Source organism: Podarcis erhardii (assembly GCF_964252035.2).
Source record: "Podarcis erhardii genome assembly, chromosome: 10".
Lineage (NCBI taxonomy): Eukaryota > Metazoa > Chordata > Lepidosauria > Squamata > Lacertidae > Podarcis > Podarcis erhardii.
Genome location: NC_138500.1, coordinates 55,381,171 through 55,404,229, shown reverse-complemented (window position 1 = coordinate 55,404,229; position 23,059 = coordinate 55,381,171). Strand labels below are relative to the sequence as shown.

The following is a 23,059-nucleotide window of genomic DNA, read 5'->3' as shown; positions in this document are numbered from 1 at the left end:
AGAAAACGGACACCGTGTTGACTTTGCGCGTCCGGGTTTTTTTAAAAAATTTGGTTTGGAGAAAGAAGAAGGGCCTTTCCCGCTTCCTTCCAATCGCTGCCTCTCCATGTCTTGCGTGGTTTCCCTATGAACACCAGAAGCCTGATTCAGTCAGGGTTTATGAGCGATCACGAGGATCCTTGTGCCATGGAAATAAAGAATAATATAATACATTTGGATTCATGGGGCTTTCTTTTACATCCACTCGAAGTAACAGTTTCGAAAGCTTTTTTCTTCGAACGCGGCAGCTTTTGCCTCCGAAGCTTGGAGTCATCTGTAGGTGGGTGACAAAAGGCAGTGGCGTAGCGTGGGTTGTCAGCACCCGGGGCAAGGCAAGTAATTTGCGCCCCCTAACCCGTGGATTTGCGCCCCCTAACCCGTGGATTTGCCCTAACCCCAGATGTTGCGCCCGGTGTGGCCGGCCCCCCCTGCACCCCCCACGCTACGCCACTGTCAAAAGGAGAAAAAGTATGCAAATAAACAGCCCCCAGATTATGTGTGTTCAACTATTATTATTATTATTATTATTATTATTATTATTATTATTATTACCATTATCATTATTATTATTATTATTATGATTATTACTAATGCTGATGCAAACATATCAGCAGTGCCAAGATAAAAAAGAAGTCGTCTTACTAGGGTGGATTGTATTTGTCGCTAATTATAATAAAACCAGGAACATGAAGGGCCAAGTCCTGTCTCTTGTTTTGCCAAAATTACATTGTACATTCTAGGAACGTTGATGAAGGTGAACCACACACACACACACCCTGCGAACTATTTTCCTTGAGTTGGAATCATAGAATCCAGGGTGTGGCTGCTGGTTGTGTCTGGGAGAAAGAGAGTGGAAAAGGTAGCCTGAAGAAGAATGATGCTGCAAAACCTCCTATTATTTTATATTTCCATCTTGTTGGTTCAGTGTTCCATACTTTAAAGGCCGCTCCCTTTCCTGTGTCCCACTGAGATCTTTCAGACTCACTGCAGATCGTTTAGTGTTGAGAATGAACAGAGTGGGTGAATACAGATGTAGATACAGACACAGAGGGCCATTATCATCTGGTAACTTACCATGGTGTACATCTCATCTGGTATACTGGTTGTTTCAGCCCCACCAGCAGATGTCAAAACAGCCCTCTGGTGACCTTCCTACCCTAAGGTTACCGGACGTCCCCATTTCCTGGGGACAGTCCCCGGATTTACACATCAGTCCCTATTGTTGTTGTTTAGTCGTTTAGTCATGTCCGACTCTTCGTGACCCCATGGACCAGAGCACGCCAGGCACCCCTGTCTTCCACTGCCTCCCGCAGTTTGGTCAGACTCATGTTTGTGGCTTCGAGAACACTGTCCAACCATCTCGTCCTCTGTCGTCCCCTTCTCCTTGTGCCCTCCATCTTTCCCAACATCAGGGTCTTTTCCAGGGAGTCTTCTCTTCTCATGAGGTGGCCAAAGTATTGGAGCCTCAGCTTCATGATCTGTCCTTCCAGTGACCACTCAGGGCTGATTTCCTTAAGAATGGATGTGTTTGATCTTCTTGCAGTCCATGGGACTCTCAAGAGTCTCCTCCAGCACCATAATTCAAAAGCATCAATTCTTTGGCGATCAGCCTTCTTTATGGTCCAGCTCTCACTTCCATACATTACTACTGGGAAAACCATGGCTTTAACTATACGGACCTTTGTTGGCAAGGTGATGTCTCTGCTTTTTAAGATGCTGTCTAGGTTTGCCATCGCCTTTCTCCCAAGGAGTAGGCGTCTTTTAATTTCGTGACTGCTGTCACCATCTGCAGTGATCATGGAGCCCAAGAAAGTAAAATCTCTCACTGCCTCCATTTCTTCCCAGTGGCCATGATCTTCGTTTTTTTGATGTTGAGCTTCAGACCATATTTTGAGCTCTCCTCTTTCACCCTCATTAAAAGGTTCTTTAATTCCTCTTCACTTTCTGCCATCAAGGTTGTACAGTCCCCATACAAAATCCATTCAAGTTGAAAAGTGTCCCCAGATTCATTGGGGAAAAAAAGTCTGGTAACCTTATCCTACCTTATGGTAGCTTGGTCACCTCTCTCATCCTTCCAAGTGCAAAGGAATTAATTTTGCCACTCATAAAATGCCAATGTACAGTAATAGAAATAGCCATTTCTACCCCACCCTTAAAACTTTCCTAAATGCAACTTGCCACACAAAATATTGTTGCCTGTGTGTTGTTTGGCTGAGTTCAGCTTTTATTTTGCAACAGGATTGTGGGCCAGAGATCAAATGGCGGTACTGTACTGCTGTTGGCAGTTTCATTTATCTTTCAGGACAGTCCATATCTCTTGTTTCATCACTGCCTGGTGCGGAGTGATGAAACAGCCAAGACACGGCCACATCTTCCGCTCTTGTTCATGCCAGCCAGGGCAGAAGACAACAGGGATAGGCAAACTGCTGCATCAAACTGGAGAGGGCACACAATTCAGGCCCCAATCAGGCCTGATGCCATCAAGTGACAGCAGTGGGGCTGGTTTAGCATTCAGTGGATCCCAGGCATGTTCAGACCATCTCCTCCCATGGAATGCCCTATTTGGGGGCTTCCTGTGAGCTAACACTACCAGGGATCCTCCTGCCTGCCTGTTGGTCAGGTGGAACGAGATGCTCCACATTAGTGGAGGACACTAGTATCCCTTTTTGGGTGGAACTGAGCAGAGGGACACTCCCCTCAATTCAATAACCACCAAGCTCTGTTGTAAAGGGTGTTGCAACCTGGATTGTGAATTTTTTGATGTCTTTATATTTGTACCATGTTTTTTTTTTGGGGGGGGGAAATACATTTTTGATAGGCAGTTAAGGAGTGCCTTAAATAAATAAAAATGCAACAAAGCATGAACATACAAAGCAAAATTGAACATAGCAAAGTATAGGAGGCTGTGTGCCCTACTTTACAGAGGACCGTTTTCTATCTGACAGTGTCTTCTGTTAGAAGGGCTGTCTGGTCTGCACCCAGTTCAAATATAAAGAACCACATGCAGGAAGAGCAAGTTGTTCATCAACCGTTAGCTGCTGAAGAGCAGACAGGGCAGACACACAAGACCACAGTATTCCCCACCCTGGTGAGATGTACTGAATTTCTATGTAAATGACGGCAACTATTTCTAAAATGGCATCTATGCATATCAATTAGCACATGCAAATCTTAGGCAAATCTGTGCCCCCTTTGTCTCATTGTTTGGTGATGTGGCTCTTCTGTTTTGGGGATGCTTATGTGGTCAGTCTAGGCAGTCTATTTAAAAGGCAGCATAAAATCTCAGCAGAGATTAAACCCCCCCCCCCACATAAATGGGCCTGGAAGGACAAAACTGGCTTCACATGGCAGCAAAATGTAGGTGCCAAGCAAGCCCCATCCATGGGGTGAGCAGTCCATGTATGCTTTAGTTGAGATTCCGGCACTGCAGAATCACCCTCCAGGTCCCTTCCAACTCTACAATTCTATTATTCTAAGAACCTTTTCTCTGGTAGGCTCCTGTTACAACTCAGAAGGTGGGGACACTCAAAGGAGGGCATCTGTTCAAGATCTCACTGTACAAGCAGGCACATGTGGAGACAGGCAGTCTTTCAAGCACCCTAGTCCCAAACTGTGATGGGCTTTATAGCTTGAAAGTCTCCATAAGCACCTGGTTGGTCACTGAGAACAGGATACAGCACGAGCTGGGCTTCTGGGCTGACCGAGCAAGGCTCTTTGTACGTTTTCATGTTTTAAGGTTGAATTTTGCCTGGAAATTCGAGAGCAAGGGTGTGAAAAATAGTCAGGCAGTAGCTCTGCTCTGAAAATATTTATGGTTGCTAAAATACACTTGATAATTTGGAATGTGTGTGCAAACCCCGTTAAATTGTTTTTTTTTATATGAATTGCTTAGACATTTCTATTTTTTAAAAAAGCAATTTAATAAATAAATTATATGGAACTGGACACAGGCGTAGAACTGCAATTGGGAAGAAGCCCAATCCCAGGCATGTTTACTTCAAGCCAAATCCCACTGTGTTAAATGAGACTTACTGGCAGGTAGATGCACATGGTGGTGCAGCCCTAGTTTAGACCAAGGAGAAGAACTCAAAAGTGTTTACTTTTAATGGGGGGGGGGGGTCCATTTCTTCCGGTAGTAGCACCTTTGTCTTTTAGAACACCAAATAAATTTTAGTCTACTATTTTGTGCTTATATATATATTATTCATACAACATCAGTTTAGTTCAAAGTAAGTACAATTTGCTTGGGTCAGGGCATGCATATAAAACTATTTATTGAAGCTGCATTAAATGCATGGAAAATAACCTTTGTTATTAGGGTTTCAAGTAACATGGCTGAGAGTCAATAAGCTTGGGAACAGCAAAGATTTGAGAACAGAATTTTTAAATGCACCTCTTTTCTTCCGCAAGAGAACATGTTTGTCATGTGAATTATTAAACAGTGTTGGTACTAAACAACAAAGGCAGAAAAGCTCGAATGTTCAACATACCATTTTAATAAAAATACTTTTAAAATACAGAGTCTTTGTTCAGAATCTTTGGCATAGCTTAGAACACAGCATTTAGGTCTCGAAGTGGAATCATACAGAGTATTTGGTGTATTTATGAATTGCATATCAGAATTTCAGTGATTTTCATTTCAGTTCAAAATCTAGACAACAAACCCCACTCATTTAAAAGGTCATTGGCCTCCCTCTAGAGATTCTCAGGCACCCAAAATTATTTCATGCTAGTATCTCCATGCACAGAAACTGCACAAGTGGGGAACATAGGCCATATATCTACAACCACACACAGCCCTCTTTGGAAAGAAATTTGGGGGGATCAGAAGCAGAGAATACCCACTTCCATGTGGAATGGTCCACTACTGTCTCAGGCACAACAGGATTCTGCTTCAGGTTCTTGTGGAGAAGGCAGTTCAGTAGCTCCTCCCTTCAAGAAACCTTTCTGGACTTGTATGCATGGCACTTACAGAGTGATGAGCAGGTGATTGGCTGAAGCATCCTGCTTCTTTAAAATAAAAGCTTGGCAAGAATATGGAGACCGTAGAAATAAGACTTCAAGGCAATTTGTTACATACCATTTACATAAAAACACAATATGTACAGCAAGAGAGTTTCATTAAATAAAAGCATCAAGATTTTCTACCCAAGTTAACACCTTGTTTCAAACAGTTACCGTAATTTTGAAGTAACCTTTCTCCCTTCCTTTTGATTCTTACGGGTTTGCATAGTAGGCAAGTACTTAATTCCCTTATGCAACAGTATTGTATAAATCTGTGCACACAATTCTGTGGATCCTGAGCTGTGTCCACATCTGCACTACTGCAGAAGAACCTCATAAAATCCCAAGAGTTACACTATGATCAAGAAAATGCCACATAAATGTAACCCACCACCCCGAGGCAATAAGAGGGCAATCTTCAGCAAAGCCCTTTAGGGGTGGTGTGATTTGTTACCCCAGTTGAGAACCCCATATCCCATGTATGCAAAATATAGAGCTAATGTATGAGCTTCTCAATTCACTGGCTCAAAAAAGAGCAGTTGCCTGCATTCCTCCATGGGCATCTTGGAACGTGGTTGAGCACCATGTTGTCAGGGGTTCCGGTGTCTGAACTGGGATTCTCATTATTTGAGTCTGAGATTAGTCTGAGACTAATGAGCTCCTAAGGAATAGGTCTTCAGACATCCAATGGCTTTCTTTAAGCATGGAAGGGAGGAGGGAAGTGCAGCATTGATCCCTGCATTTGGCAGTGCTTATGAGTTGCTATAAACATTAGCCGAGGCCCTTGCCTGACCAATATGGATTCCCTGCCTGCTGCTTTTGAGACTCCAACTATGGCCCAAGTCCCTAGATCCCATTAATGACCAAGGGCACCCAGACGGACTCAATCTGGCCTTGAGCTGTGCACTTAGTGCACTGGAAGCCACTGGATCTGAGAGACTACAAGTATTGCTGGTAGGTTTATGCCAAGTAGACTTGATTGATTCTAGAACATGTTTGCAGAACCCGTGGTCCTCTAGACAGTGCTGGACTTCATCAGTCCCAACTAGAATGACCAATGGTCAGAGATGATGGGAGCTGTAGATTAGTGCAGCAACAGCTGGAGGGCCAGATGTTCCTTACCTTTGTTTTATAGGGTGCTAGCTGTTGCTGAAAGAGAAGACTTAAATTAGGATTCAGATGAAGATTTTTCTCCCCCCCAGGAGTAACAAACAATATTCTGGATACATTTAGAATTCTGAGAGTGAGCTGTATAGTAAAACATGCATAAAATAGGCCAGGTATTAGCTGTCAAAGAAATTGGGTAATACAATAGATACCGTTTTAGTTGATACAGTGCACAGTGACTTCTTGTAGTTAGGATTCATTGTAGTAATACATGTCTGGGCAGGCATATGTGATGTGGTCATGTAAGTCCCCATGACACATCTGTGGGGACCAGACAATGATAGTACCATTAAAATAAAGTGATGTCAAATGCAGCCTGTTATTTTTCATTTAGAAAATGGAACTATTTTTTCTTAACAATTTTTCCCCATTCCCAAAGCAAGTTTTGTTTCCAGAAAAGTGCAACCCCGATGGAAGAAGAGGTTAAAAAAAAAAAAAAAAAAGTCAGCCATTTAAACAGTAGTAATTTGGAATGAATTATTCAGCAAGGAGGCTTAACATTGTTTAAGACTAGAGTAGCGTTAGTTCCCAGATGTTCACTCTTGGACAAGGCGTATGTCGACTGATGCAAAGCACCTTCCTACGCTGTGATATAACGGTGCAATGAAAACATCTGTCACACTCTTCCATACAGCTTGCACGGAGGGCAAAGCCATAAGGCAAGACTTTGTGAAAGGAACCACAATCCTAGAAAAGAGAAGAAAAAGAGAAAGTTTAAATGAATGACACTTTCTGAAGCACCGGCCATTAAGTTCTGCTATTCTCATGGTTTGTTAAATACACAAATTAGAATTATTGTTGTTATGCACAAAACTGATCCAGCACATTTGCTCAGGGTATGGTTTGACAAATCCTGGGCATGGCTGAATTCTAGCACTCCAACATAAAGGTGGATTTACAGAGAAATCCACAAAATGACAAATGCCTATCTTCATAGCCCCCAAATTTCTACTTTGCAGTTCCTTGCTGCCGATGTTTACTCAGAAGTAACACATAGGCAACACATAGGCAAATACTCATGCAGGACATGTACATGGGTTAAGTACTTAATTCGTTCCAGAGATCCGTACTTAACCTGAAACTGTTCTTAACCTGAAGCACCACTTTAGCTAATGAGGCCTCCTGCTGCTGCCGCGCCACCGGAGCCCTATTTCTGTTCTCATCCTGAAGCAAAGTTCTTAACCTGAAGCACTATTTCTGGCTTAGCGGAGTCTGTAACCCGAAGCATATGTAACCCGAGGTATCACTGTAATGTGCTTCTTGACATTTCTTCCTTGATTTAAGTCTACGGCCAAAAGGAAAGGAGAAAGATCCATTGAAAGCAACAGAGGAATGTGGAGAGGCAACCTGCCTTTTAACAAGCCTGCAAACAGCTCACTCAACTGGTGGTTGGTACTGGCACATATTCAGATTGTTCTTTCATACCTAACAGATAGTGTAACTATGGCCACCAATGTAACTAAACCTGCCAGAGGGGAAAGGTTCAAGGAATGCTAAAACAGTAACAGTAGCACTTTTTTTTTTTTTAAAGCATGCTACTGTATCCTGCCCCCAAAACAAAACCTAATTCTGTTCCCAATGTAACAAGGCTTGTCTGTGGATGGAGAGAGGTGCAAAATTTAGACCACAGAGAGGTAAAACAGCCTGCCCTCCAACGTGGGTCTGCAACTCAACTGCTTCTCTAGTCACAGAGAGTTCTGGGTGCTGAAGGAATGCGAGGTCAAGCTCTTGTGCAAATTTTTGGCATGCTAACACTGCAACAACTCCTCTCTCTTGGCACTTCAGCAATGCTTCCTAAAGGAGGGTTTCCAAAACGCTTCTCCACACAGGAGAATGTTGTTCCTCCCAACGTACATCGTTCTGAGGCAGGTTAATAACAGGGTCTCGCTTTTCCAGGCCGAAGAAACAAAATATTGTGGCTGGAATTAACTGCCTCTTGTGGAACTGTCCAAGGCCAGGGTATCTAGCAATCTCCCCCACAGTGGAGTTGCTTTGGCTCTTTCCCAAAGGGCACTGGGAGTGTTCGAGAGGAATTCACTACCCTGCCCTCAAAACAAGCAAGAATTACATGCTCCCAAACCAAAGGGATTCCACAGGAAAAAAGAACAATGGCCCAACATTTCCACCCACCTGACTCCACCTTTAGAATTTTTTTTTATTTTTTACAAGCACAGCTGAAATGAGAGTACATTCTTCAGGGGCGTTGTAGGGTGAAAACCAGGAAGACATTAAGTGACATTGTTATGAAAAAAATAATAAACTGATCTAAGTCTTTTCTCTTTTAGCTTTCAGATGTTTGAATTGTTTATCAAATGCACCAAAGAACCCCAATCAAATGTATTCCAATTTGCATGTGTATCCAAGTCATCTTCAGAAGCTTTTGTCCAGGTGTTCCCACCATCTGGTGGCAACCACAGACAGAGCCTTCTCGGTAGTGGCCCTCCACCTGTGGAATTTCCTCGTTAGGGAGACCTTGCTGGCACCAACCTCATTTTGGCACCAGGCAAGGATTCTCCCAGGGCGCTTCAAGCCTGTTGCTATTTGGGAGCAGGAGTCAATCGCATACCAGCAAATTTGGGTTGCACAACGATAGTTGATTGGCAGGCCTTGTGCAACACATCTGCTTCCCCAGAAGATCAGACTTTTTGCAATAAGGAAAGTAATGGGAACACACCCTGGAAAGTGTGGGGTAACCTCCCCTCAAGCAAATCAGCACAAATTATCAGTAAATAGCCACCATTCTCAAATCAGGATGATTGATCCATACACAAGCCACCTGAAAGGTTTTTCGATGTATTTTAAGGTGTTTAACAATAAAATGAAATAATGCTTGTTTAATTTTTGTACTTTGTAATAAAAGCCAAATTTGATCCTGGCAAGCAATTTGGGCCTATTACTAATCACTACATTGAAGCAAACATTTTTTAATAAATTGCTCTCAGCTGATATTAGCCTTCTGTAGGGGTGGGGTGGGGGTGGGAATTGCCTCCTGGCCTCACCCTGCACCAATCCACACACACCTCTAGCTCCACATATTAGGCAAAGGTTGAGCCTTGTGTCTTCAGGGCTCCTGATTCTGCAGAGAAGTACAAGTATGGCCCGTACTCCTCCTTCAGAGCATCATCCAACGTGGAGTGGTTGGTGGAAAGAGCAAGCAGCCTCTCATCCACATGTCAGCCCTTGCACAGTTTTTGGGGATCAAAAGAGAAGCAGAAAGCCACTCACCCTAAAACACTGAAACAAATTCCCTGTAACCCTGAGTGCATGCCCAAATTCCTCCCATTTATTGGATGATCCCCCTATTGGATAAACCCAAATTCACAGGGGGGAAGTGTAATCATTGGTGGTGTTTTGAGGGTAATGTCATGGGGACGATGCAAATTAAATAGGAAGATGAATAGCGGCAATCACACAGTAAACTCTGGTGTGGACAAGCCAAGGGTTTCAAGTCCCCTCTTCTCAGCCACCAAGTTCCCTGGGCGACCTTGAGCCAGTCACTGCCTCTCAGCCTAATCTACCTCACTGGGTTGTTGTTAGGATAAAATGGGTAGGGGGGGTTTCACGCATGCAAGTTGGGTTAAACACTGCCATTTGACCAAGGTTGTGTTGACACATTCATCCAAAGTGATTACCAAACTTCTCCAACATAGTCAATATAGTTGGGTACCCAGTTATGGCTGGGTGGGAGGGAGGTGACCTTTTGAAATGAAACTGAATAAGATTTCAAATATGCGCTTTTAAAATATTTTGTTTCAATTGTCTCTTCAGTAGCACCAAAGTGATGGAGCATCAGCAATGGCATGGTGTTTTTCTCAAGGGTATAGGTTTTCATTTAGCAAATACTTGGCACAAGCAACAGATGCCCTTTCATACGATTTTGCTCAATGCTTTCATTTCTGATAGTTGTTAACCTTACCCAAAGCCTCTCTCTTACAAAATATGGATGATACATGCCTCCAAATTCTTTCTGTCAAATGTTGATTACTGTGAACAAGAGCATCAATATGAATTTGTGAACCTCCCCAGTTGTAATATCACACTCTTGATTCCTTTCTCAGTGTGGGGAGACACATAAAACAGTGATCGATTTCAAAGAGGGTTGCAAGTAGAAAATGCAGTCCTAATTATGTGGAGCGGGGACCGTACTTCAGTGGCAGAGCACACACATTACTTGCAAAATTCCCCAGTGTTCATTTCCAGCTTCTCCAGTTAAAGCAGGCCGGGGAATCCTAGCCTACAAAGGGCTGTTGAGCCATGGGAAAAGTCAACTCATGGTGGGTGGAGCCATAGCCAAAAGTGGGTGGAGTCAGCAGCATTGCAGCATTGTCTACCTCTCTTTTCCTCTTTTCCCTCTACCCCCCAATCTATCTCTGTGCCACCCCATCTCTTTGAGCTGTGCAAAATTATGGCAAATTTTGCCAGTGGGCCACAGGTTCCCCATTGCAATGCGAAAGGATCTGGTGGAACATGATGGGAAAGAGACCCTGGACAGCGGTTGCCAGCCAGAGTAGCTGACAAAGGGCTCAATGGGCTGAGCACTTTGATTCAGTGTAATCCCATTTAATGTGTCCACAAGGTCCATAAAGTCAAATAAAAGTAAGAAACGATACATTTCAACGAGCAAATAATCAAGCAAGGAACTAGGTCGGCATGGGACAGGCCACAGCTCAGCCAGAAACACACAGGATGCTCTCAGTTTTCTTTAGCTATTGTGGTGCTTTTGCAGGTACCAGACATGCTGAGTCAGCTCAGCTATCACCCTGCAATTGATGCTGCAAGCTAAAATGGACTAATGGGATTAAGACGGGAAGCACAGCACAAATTTTGAGACAGCAGCTCAAAAATCTGGAATGACAAATACCTAGCACAGAGGTGGTAGGGAACTTCAGATGCAGGAATCTGACACAGCCATGGGTCTCTTCACATGGCACTCAGAATTGAGCATTTTTGCCTGGCTGGAATGTGTCCTGGAACTCTCATAATGCCTCTGCATATGAAGTACTTCCTGTTTCACCTCCTGGTTTTTCTGGCACTTTCGTAGTAGTAGTAGTAGTAGTAATTTATTTATACCTCACCCATCTGTCTGGGTTTCCCCAGCCACTCTGGGCGGCTTCCAACAAAGTATTAAAATACAGTGGTCTGTTAAACATTAAAAGCTTCCCTACTCAGGGCTTTCTTCAGATGTCTTCTAAAAGTCTGGTAGTTGTTTTTCTCTTTGACATCTGGTGGGAGGGTGTTCCATAGGGCGGGTGCCACTACCGAGAAGGTCCTCTGCCTGGCTCCCTGTAACTTGGCTTCTCGCAGTGAGGGAACCACCAGAAGGCCTTCAGCACTGGACCTCAGTTGTTGGTGAGACTGGCACAGAAACACCTGAGCTCCCTTGTGCCCATGGCAAGGAGATGTATCAGCGTTCCACCCTCCCTGCCACCCAGAGCAGTGGAGGAGCAGCCCAGGAAGCATGCGGACAGGTGGGCAGGCTCCTAGCCACTCCAAGCCAGAATGGAGAGGCAGGTGCTCTTAATGTGCATATTACTGCCTCCCATATACATATCTATTTGCAGGATTGGGGCTCACATGCATAACAAGCACTGTAGCATCCCAACCTGTCGGGCCTGCGACAGAATCAACCTTACCTGACGGCTTCAGGCAAGTTATCTCTTTGCCTCAGAAGCCCATCTGTAAAATGGGAAGAACAGTGACCTTCTTAAGAGAGGTACTGTGATGCAAGGATTAGGCATGTGTGGTAGGATGCAGAATTCTGCTGACATCCCATTATGTGCAAGGACACAGGGCTGGTTCACATGTGCCTGCTCACCACTTGATGGCTGCAGCTGAAACAATCTGTATGACCATCAAAGATAGAACATGTCACCTGCTGTCACATCAAAAGCAATGCTTTTTAGTGGGTCAAATCTGCACATTTCTGCCGTCGGGTGCAGAAATAAAACAATGCGAATGGATGGGCCTGGCCTTACTTCTGAGCAAGGTCAACTCCAGTTGTGGTGCAAAGGAAAGGAGGACTTTAAAAATGCAATCTTTTGCACACATTTAAGTAAGTTCCCATTGGATTCAGAAGCGGTCAGACTGCTACCCAAAACTAACATAAAATAATTAATAGTGGCCCTAAAATTACCAGCTGAAGAGGTGGCGAGGGGTAGGACTCCTAGGAGAAGCATGAAAGATGGTTCCTCATAATTCCCAAAGTCCACCGTGTTAATTCTATATGGCATACAGGGGATAATGTTAAAAATGTCAGCAGACAGAAGAAGCTGAGTTCTTACCAGATGTGCAGACAGCTGAGCACGGCAAAGAGGATCCCTGCCACAAAGGCCAAGGGGACCGCAAGGAAGAGCGTCAGGATCTTATAGATCAGGTATTTGCTGAGCTCGAAGAGTGCGTGGCTGCAGATCCAGACTTTGTCGAAGGAGTGCGTGGACGCCGGCTCCGCAATCACATCCGCAAATCCCAGCTGGAACGAGAGACACAACAAGCGCGCAGCGACATAAGCCTCTGTTTTGAAACGCAACAAGGACAGTTATGCAAAGGGGGGTGGGAGAGACGAGGGGGCAACCAACACAAAGCGAAACTGCTGCTTTTGTTACAGTTCTGAAAGAATCATGCTGAATCAAACAGGCACACGCTTTCGACTCAAATGTCCTGAAATGGATCTAGAGTTCTGTTTTTGTTTTTTTTTAATGCACCGCAGAGAAGGTGGAAATGCAATTCCAATCCGTTTTAAGTCGATCGGCACAAGTACCAACGAATAACAACAACAACAACAACAACAACAGGACCACCACAAGACATGCTACCCCTCCAACCTCCGGAAAGAGAAAATCAAAAGTACGGTGACTTGTAACTCTTTGGCCGGGTTGAAATCGCCTTAAATGGAATCATCAGTCAATGGCCCAGGGAGGGAGCCCGGATCGCTGCAATGCAAAGCAGAGGCAGGAGCAGGTGGAGGAGGGACACGGTAACGTGTGGATGGGGAAAGCAAACCGGAGTCAGGCGGCCTCGCTCACCTTCAGATGCGTGTTAATCCCGCGCGGGTCCCTGTCCGGGGTTTTCTCCAGGCTCTTCTCCCCCGCGTCCGACAGAGCGGGGCTGCTGCTTCGGTTGAAGCCGTATTCATCCATGAAGATCTTGGTGTCCGCTTTCTCTTTCTCCAGCCCCATGGTCGCTGGGGCAGCCTGGGTCCCGAAGGTCTTCCTGGGCTGCGGCTGGGGAGCTCCCCCCTCCTCCCCACCTCTCCACGTCCCCCTCTTTCCCCCACCCTTGGGGGCTCGTGGATCGCGTCGCTGGGTGGAGTGGGCAAAGCCCGAGACCACGCCCCGGAGAAACCCACCGCAAGCTGCGCCGCCACTCCCGTAAGCCACCAGCGAGGCTGGAGTGGGAAAAAAAACCCAAGCAGCGCTTAGCGGCAGACACTGGAAAGCGGCCGATGGTGCCCGCCTGGCTCCCGCGCATGCTCAGACCCGACGCTCTCCTCTGAGACAACATTTGGGAGAAGCCCGGAGGCCACCTCGAGCGACCTTTCTCGGGGCCTCGTTTGCAAAGGGAGACTTGGCCAGCGCTGAAGGGGCGACTGCGCGCGCTCTTTCGCTTCCCGCCAAAAGTAGAGCCCCTCTTTTCATCGCTGGACCCCTGTGGTTACCCCTAAGGGAAAGCACGTTTCTTTTTTTCCGCAGACAAATTAGACCTGAATTAGACACACACACATGGGGGAATTTTAAACCAGGCTGAACTATTAAGCAATGCTTCTTTTGACGTTAACTCCATCAGAATCAATGGGGCTTACCTCAGAGAAAATGTGGGGTTTTTGGGGTGTGTGTGTGTCACACCCCCCATGTCACACTGGAGGTAGTGGGTGCAGTGACGGCAATGTCCAGCATTTTTCAAAGATACTGGTCAGGCAGGTGCATTGCAAACTGGCATTTCACCTGGGCCAGCCCAGCGCTATTTTTCTAGAAAAAGAGGTGCCGGAACTCACCACGAACACCTCCTTTGTTCTCTTATACAGTGGTACCTTGGGTTAAGTATGTAATTTGTTCTGGAGGTCCGTTCTTAACCTGAAACTGTTCTGAACCTGAAGCACCACTTTAGCTAATGGGGCCTTCTGCTGCTGCTGCTGTGCCGCTGGAGCACAATTTCTGTTCTCATCCTGAAGCAAAGTTCTTAACCCAAGGTACTATTTCTGGGCTAGCGGAGTCTGTAACCTGAAGCGTATGTAACCCAAGGTACTGCTCTAATGGCAATGGCTCCTACCTGAGAGGTGACGGAACTGAGCTCTGGCAAGTTCTGGCTGGAAAAAAAAAGCCCTGCACCTGGCTATGGGTCGGAAACAGTTTTGGTCACTCTGGTGGGAGACATAAGGCAGGAAAATAGAGGGAGCAGAGTGCCAACTCTGTTGCTTTTCCTGGACATCTCAGCACTTCCCTCTGACCGGTGCAAGCTGTCAGTGTATAAGTCCAGCTCGGCAGGAGAGCTATGGCAGGTTGAGATGATGGTACCAAGTCAGATAAAAGGTAAAGGTAAAGGACCCCTGGACAGTTAAGTCCAGTCAAAGGGGTTGTGGCGCTCATCTCACTTTCAGGCTGAAGGAGCCAGCGTTTGTCCACAGACAGCTTTCCGGGCCATGTGGCCAGCAGGACTAAACCACTTCTGGCACAATGGAACACCGTGATGGAAGCCAGAGTGCATGGAAACGCCATTTACCTTCCCACTGCAGCGGTACCTATTTATCTACTCGCACAGGTGTGCTTTTAAACTGCTAGGTTGGCCGGAGCTGGGTCAGAGCAATGGGAGCTCACCTCGTCGCACAGATTCAAACTGCCAACCTTCTGATCTGCAATCCCAAGAGGCTCAGTGGCTTAGACCACAGTGCCACCCACTCCCAAGTCAAAGTATCAAGTCAAAGTACTGCCCATGGCAGTAATCGTTAGCTGCAAGCAAAGTTTCATAACAATAGCCAGGTTTGCCATAACTCAGGCCAATGCATATTTCCTTTTCTAGTCTATAGCCCCACAAGATTAGAATTCTGGAATACTAGGATGATAATCATCATCATCATCATCTGCAAAAGGGTATTCACTTGTGCATGGTCATAACTCAAACATTTACTGGCTGAAGGAACAGGTGGCTACATGTCTACAGCCATGGTATTTTTCTCAATTTGGACACAACCCACCATGACTATGGAAAAGAAAACCTTACACCCACTCTCTAATTGTGGCGATGTGTGACCAAAGATGCAGATAATTAGCTACAGATTTACTCTTAAAAACATGGGATCAAACAGCAGCTGTACCACTACACCTGGTAAGTTCAACAACAGCAACACCCAAAACTATTGTGTTGGGAACAAGGGGTCGGCTGCAGTGGTTTTACAGAATTTTTAAATCTATGCTTCTCTGTGGCAAGATCTTATGATCCTGAAAGGCAGCACCAAAATCATTTAAACAAAATAAATAACTTCCATGGACTAAAGCCCACAGCATCAGATGCATGACATGGTATTCTTCATTGGGAAATGAGAAAAGAAACTGAAAAAGGGAGTCAGAGGAGCATAAATGCTTCTTATCACATATATACAGTGGATGCTTGGGTTGCGAACGTGATCTGTGCGGGAGGCATGTTCGCAACCTGCAGCGTTCGCAACCCGCAGTGCTGCGTCTGCGTACGCGCAGGTCGCGATTCAATGATTCGGCACATGTGCAAAGCGCGATTTAGTGCTTCTGCGCATGTGTGAGTGCCGAAACCCAGATGTAACCCGTTCCAGTACTTCTAGGTTGGGCGCTGTGCGCATCCTGGAAACACACAACCTGAAGCGTCTGTAACCCGAGGTATGACTGTATTAGTAAATGCTGTAAGGAAAACACTCTGAATGTGCTCAGAGGCACTCTTATTATTTCTTAGGTTTGAGGCTGAGCTGCGGCACTGAAAACAGGTCCAGCAGCTTACATTTGGCAGACTCCAGCTCATATGAAGCCCTGCACCTACCAGTGGCATAGCTAGCTGCTCGGGTGCCCGGTGCGATGTGCGTGTCCTGCAGCCGGGGGCGGAGTGAGCCACCCAAGCAAGCTGCCCATGGGGATGGGGTGACGCACTGTGTGGAGCCTCTCTGCAGCCTCCCCTTCAGCTGTAGGGTGGCTGAGGTGGTGGGCAGACACAAGCCCTGCGCTGCTTGGAAAAGCAGTGTGGTGCTTGCAGGCTGTCTGCCCACTGCCCCCCCCTCAGGAGGAACACATGGCTCAGGCACACTGCAGGCACCCAGTGCCCCCTGCCTCACCTAGCTACCAGTGGTGTAAGAATGGGGGTGCGCTGGGTGTAGGAGTTTTTTTTTTAAGTGTTGTGAGCCCAATTTTTATTTATTTATTTTAAAAACACATATTTTTGCCATTTTGTCACCACCCTCAGCGATGACACCTGGGCCGACCCACACCCACCGCACCCCCCTTCCTACGCCACTGGCACCTACTTGAAGGTGAGTGGCAACAAATCTTTGTATGAATTTACTTTTAAGAAGTAAATGTCTTTAGAAGTGCATTACTCTTCTGTCTTTTTTGGCCTCAGTTTGTGCAGCTGCTTAATTTTTTTCTTGACGTGCCTGAAGCAGATGGAAGTTAAGAAGGTGATGCAGATGGAAATAAAAGCAGCCTCGTGAAGATGCATGGGGATTAGGCCCCGATCCAGTTTCTATTGCTAGGGCTTCCCTTTCAAGTCTTTCCTTAAAACTTCTATCTTCAGCAGCAATGTTTTCCCTTAACCTCACCTCAGCTTACCCTCCACTGCTTCATCAACATGACTTTTGTATCGATTCTGGCTTCGCACCTATCTCTTCCTTATCTTCCGAGAACTGTTAGCCTTCTGAGATAGGACCCTGTTTTTCACTTATCTGGCTCTGTGTTCATAAAAAATAACTAAAGTCTGCTAGTGCTTCTCTAAGAGTTGCTTAAGAGAGTCTGACTTTTCACGCTGTCTGCGCACATTTATGAATAGGATTTCATAACCTTGTCCCTCTGCATACCCAGAGAACCATGTTCAATATTGTCACCCCCACCCTTTATTATTATTTATTAATTTATATACCACCCAATGCCAAAATAGGTTTCGAAGCAGCCTACAAGTATAAAAACAAAGGACATAAACATTTTCTAGGCTCTCTTTTACTGTACATTCTCTGAGGCAGACAGAAGCATTGTAGAGGACTAAACTTCTATTATATTTAAATGAACGAGCACTGCAGGGGTATGGTTGTGTACCTTTTTAAAAAAGAATTTGCACCCTGTTACTGATGGCGGGGGGCAAGGGTTGTGGGGCTGTGTGGTCTAGCCTTGCCACTGGTAGTCTCTGTGGCTACACACACTAAAGTATGGGGATCCTGGCCCCTAGGATGTCAACCAGAGTTTGCCAACTAACATTTTGGTTCTAGGTATCACCCAGTTACAGTATGCATTTGGGAGTTTTGTCTTACTTGATTCCATTCAGGTTGTAACATTGTACTCACTTTTCTGGGAGTACATCTTGTTGAGCTCAATGGGACTTCTGAGTAGACATGTATAGGATTGCTTGACAGCTACCTGAGTTGTCTGTAGACCTAAACTTTACTAAACTTACTACAGATATGCATGCTATTTTAGCCCTGTCTCCTGGTTCAGAGGAAATCTACCAGACTCCATGTTCAGTCAAATTCAAACAGCCCCTAAACAAGCAAGTCTGATTATTTTCCTATTAATTCTTCTCCAACAGTTACAAAGTTTATGTCCTCAACTAAAGTCCTCTCTCAGTGTGAACTACTGTAAAGAGTGCTAAGGACTTAAAAGTGCATTTATTAAGCAGAAATAAGCAGAAATAAATGTTTCTGACCTGTAAAGTGTCTAGCCCTCGATTTAGCAGTAATAGTAGTTGTAGTCCTCAACCCTATAAAATATGACATACTGATTCTGGGCATGTGTGGAGTGCAAATCTCTCAACATAAAATACCTGTTCTGTCACTAAAAAGGAGTTTGTTTCTCTGTATGAGCTCATGCAGAAACATACTGCAAGCATCATTAGCAGATTCGTTGTTATTTTCATAATTATAACAACTTCTGATCTCATCTATGATCTTCTCTGGAGCATGAGGAATAACCACATTTAAAGGCAAAATTCTGAATTTACATCCCAATGCAATTTGCTTTGGAAATTTGAGGGGGCGAGGCTGCTTCATGCTGCTTGCTTGCTTGCTTGCTGGGGTGAAGACCAATTAAAACCAGCAGTGGTATGTTGGCACTTGATCTCAACTTCTTTAATTTACCAGTGGGGCAAGTTAAGGGACAAAAACACAGGAATTCACAACCTCCAATTCCCCTCACTTGACCTGTATGTCGTATTTTTGAATTCCTAACTGGTGAAAAATGGGCAAGTCAGAGCCAGTCAGGTGCCAAACAATGCACAACCACATTGAAAAATGGTCAAGTTCGTTTATCCTTTGATCCGTAAGTAGAGGATGTTCCTGTTTAATCTGCAAGCCACAGGCTGTTGTTGTATTTTATATACAAAAAGCAGCTATCTTCCCTGAACATAAAAAGGATTCTACATACTGCTCAGCTGGTTGAAAGGTTTAGGATTACATTTGTTTTTATTAGGAAGGCTCCTCTCCAAGAGAAGGCTGGTTATAAGCCAGTTGCACAGCCATCTGCTAGGTTTGCATTTCTCCAAGCTTTAAAAATACTTGCTAACTTTTTTCTGAAGGAAGGTACAATATATGTACTTTAGGTCAGGTGTAGTCAACATGGTGCCATTCAGATGTTGCTGGACTATAAGCTTGTGTTCTCCTGCTCCAGAGGGTAGGACTAAAACCAATGGATTCAAGTTACAAGAAAGCAAATTATAACTAAACATTGGAGTGAACTTTCTGGCAGTAAGAATGGGCTCCCTAGGGAGGTTGTGAGCTTTCCTTCACTGGAGGTTTTAAAGCAGAGCTTGGATAGCCATCTGTCGTTAATGCTTTAGTTGAGATTCCTGAATTGCAGGGAGCTGGACCACTTGATTCTTGGAGTCCCTCCCAACTGTACAATTCTATGACTGGCCTGTTGGTTGGGACTGATGGGACTCAACAACATCTTCGCATATTGGTTACCCCTGGTTTATGTAGAATGTACATTTTTACATCAACTGACACCTTATGTAAAATTCACCAGAAACCTAAACCCAAGGAATTGGTTAGTTAATGTTAATCAATATGTAAAACTTGGCCCCACCACATCCTTTTGTCTCACAACTCCTTTCCAGCTGTTGAAGAAGGTGAGTGAAACAAGGCTGCAGAAAGCTGCAGCTTTTACAATCAGCAGATAAAGGCAAGGAGATGTTTTGCAATTCTGGACCTAGATTATGGGATTTACTCCAGTCCATTTCAGTAGAGATTCAGCACAGAAAACCTCAATCTCTTAGTTAGATAATCCTCACAACAAAATTGATCATCCCTATGGATATATATATACATATATCCATAAACTATGGGAAAGCCATACTTTGAGCTTGCTCAACCACAAGGCCAACAAAAAATTGTTTGTATAAGTAAGCATATTCTGCTATAAGCATATTCAAGTTTGTGGCCTAACTCCTAGCCTAGAAACATCACCCAGTAGCTGTGATCCTTATAGAAATGTGGACAGAAATAGGGTGAGTGAACACACTATACCTTCAAAGCATGTTTGAAGCACATTCATTCCCTCAAATAATTCTGGGCACTGTAGTTTGTTAGGGGTTGCTGGGAATTTTAACTCTGTGAGGGGCAAACTACAGTGCCCAGAATTCTTGGAGGGAAGGAATGTGTTTTGATCAAGCTTTAAAGATACGGCATGTACATAGCCAAGATCTCATGATGTCAAAGGAAGAAGGGGGTTCCTTGGGGGAGGTTGTGAGGACACTTGAGTTAGCCCTGGCCCCTTGCTGCCTGTGCATTTAGTGTGTGTCAGAAGGGGATCTGAATTTATACTGCTATACCTATGTAGTGCTCTTCCATACCTGACTAGCCAAGGTCCCGCTCTCTTGTACAGGAGCTATATATGCATATTTCAGAATGCATGTAGAGCCACTTCTGGCATGTGCTGAACATGCACACAGTGGGGTGTGTGTTTGTGTGCGCTAACTGTGTGGTGGTGTGTATGTGTCCACTGGTTACTTGATTGATTAATGAAATTACTGTGTACTTTAATCCCCTCAAGCTCCCTGCTGGAGTCTGAAAGAGAACCAGCAAAGCAATGTGAAAACCAAAATCTTTGGCTAACGCTGTGACTATTAATCCAATACTTGTTAATTGCATTTCTTTTTCTTATTCTGTATTGCCCGGTATGGTGGTAGAGTGGGAAAGACAAGGTGCCGTTTAATATAAATATTTTAAAAACTGCATAGAATTGACCAACACAATGGTGAAAGAGGGTGGAAAGCATTTATTTACCTCCACAGGCAATTAATTGGGTGTGGTAAGACGAGATGAGACAGGAATCACAAAACAAAACAGCGCTCCTGAGATAAGTGATTTCAAAATCTATAGTTGCCTCTAAACATTCCCAACATTCAGGGTGGTCATGCTTGGCGTGTGGATTTTGCGTATAAGAGAGAGGGTTGTAAGCTATACAGATTCCAGACATTTTCCAGTCTCTTGCCTCTGACTCAGCTTGCCATTAACAATGGATGTATCATTTTGACTTTCTGCTTCAGGTGCAAAAACTACCTAAGGGTTGATCCGCACTTCATAGTAGCAAGAACATTTGCTGCTGTTTTACGCAACTGTTACCTGCAGGGTAAAGAGGAAGGAGATGCACATCTCAAAACATGCAGGAAACTCACCCCAGAGGCTGGCAGTCAGTTGCAGGGAATATGGATGGAGAATGCAGCCAACACACCTACTTCTGTACATCTCTTGGAGAATTTCTTGAGCAAGCAATTTATAGTTTTTAATAACAATAGTAATGTAAATTAGCCCCAAACCTAGCAAAGTTGGCTGATGTCAGTGTTTCAAAATAGACATATTCTCTACCGGCAAAACTCCATTTATGCTTCATTTTTTTTTTACTTGTTCAGATGACAACTTACAACAGTACCATGTCCCCAGTTCAATTTTTGCCTCAGTTGTAAACATGCTATTATATTGATTTTGGAATGTCACTGGCTCAGCCTCCAGGCAGCAATAAGCAAATAATAATGCTGACCTATCTCACAGGGCGTGGGATACAGGTGGCGCTGTGGTCTAAACCACAGAGCCTAGGGCTTGCTGATTGGAAGGTCAGCAGTTCGAATCCCCACAATGGGGTGAGCTCCCGATGTTCGGTCCCAGATCCTGCCCACCTAGCAGTTAGAAAGCATGTCAAAGTGCAAGTAGATAAATAGGTACTGCTCCGGCGGGAAGGTAAACGGTGTTTCCATGCGCTGCTCTGGTTTGCCAGAAGCGGCTTAGTCATGCTGGCCACATGACCCAGAAGCTGTACGCTGGCTCCCTCGGCCAGTAAAGCGAGATGAGCGGCGCAACCTCAGAGTCGTTCGCGACTGGACCTAACGGTCAGGGGTCCCTTTACCTTTACCTCACAGGGCCTTATTGAGATAATGTGTCTGATGCACTGTAGAGATTCCAGTACACATGCACATTCTCCACCCGCCACTCTCTCACACACATCATTACTAGTTCCCCCCGAGTATAAAATGCAGAAAAATCTGGAAAACCAAATGTGCCCTTTGCAAACATGCAACACAGGGAAGGCATGCATGGCTTACATATATATTAAATTAGGAAAACAATATTATTTAGAAGACAGTGTTTGTATGTGCCATAGCTTCTCAAGCCAAAACAAATCCAAAATTGAAAATTTGCCACTTGACTTCCTGAAATACAGTGCTAGTCAATGCTCACCCCCCTAAAAAAAAATTGTTTAGGGGTATTCTCATTTTCCTACACATATTGAAATACTGTCCCTCCATGAGGCCAAACTTAGATTCACAAAATGTTTAGGGGTATGTGTACCCCTGCGCCCCCCCCCGAAAAAAACCACTGGTGCTAGTAACCCTCTAGGAGTGTACTGTTCTGACTCTGCTGACAGCTTTCGGGCACTGTGCTTTTAGCTTCAGTTATACATTCCTAGCAGCAGCCTGCCACGTGGCTTTCCCTCCATAAACCATTTTTACTGAAGTTCTTGCTCATGCATCCTTTGTGTGGCCTCCTCTTCATGATACCTCTCAGTTAGCAATGGACTTAACTCATTAAATTGGGATTAGGAAGGTTTGATGTTAAATGTCAGCAAAGGGTCTTCAGGTCTGCCTGAGCAGATGGAGAACCAGGGTAATAAGCGAACGGGTAGGGCTCAGGAATTTTCAAGTTGTTTGTTCTCAAAGTACATTCCTGGAACAAAATCAGATTTCCAGAATGCTCTCATTCTGCAAACAAGGGTTGTAATTTTTCTTTCTTTTATTTTCTGTTGGAAACAGAGTTTTGTCTTCCAAGCTGTAGAAATGTAGAAACAATTAAATATAATGTAAATGTAATAATATATTATTTATGATATAAACAGAAATACAATACATCTCACCATAGTTGAGAAACCTATGACCAGGTAAGCTGCATGCTTGGTTATTCAGCTATCCAGGTGCTTATTATTATCTAATTTTATTAGAGTTTATAAAGAGAGATATAAAACATAATACCAAATATATATATATAATTATCCAATATTAATCTAAATAAAATCAAAACATGGAGGAGAAAAGGAAAAGGAAAAGGTAGGGAGGAGAATGGAAAAGAAGAGAAAATGAGAGAAAATGATAAGAAAGAGATAGAAATCAAAAGAGAGAAAAGAAAAGATAAAACACATAAGTT

The 23,059-nt window shown here is 44.5% G+C and overlaps 1 protein-coding gene and 1 long non-coding RNA gene across 2 annotated transcripts in view; one reads left to right on the top strand and one right to left on the bottom strand.

Annotated features, from left to right (window-relative positions):
- Window positions 1-23,059, top strand: part of LOC309350931 — a 412,768-nt gene that overhangs the window by 142,935 nt on the left and 246,774 nt on the right. The gene's annotated exons all lie outside the window — the stretch shown is intronic.
- On the bottom strand, window positions 4,515-13,476 carry CAV2 (caveolin 2). The gene is made up of 3 exons (XM_081878144.1): window positions 13,233-13,476; window positions 12,492-12,679; window positions 4,515-6,897 (listed from the first exon to the last, which is right to left on the bottom strand). The coding sequence occupies exons 1-3, from the start codon at window positions 13,383-13,385 to the stop codon at window positions 6,747-6,749; spliced, it is 492 nt and encodes a 163-aa protein (XP_081734270.1). The 5' UTR covers window positions 13,386-13,476; the 3' UTR covers window positions 4,515-6,746.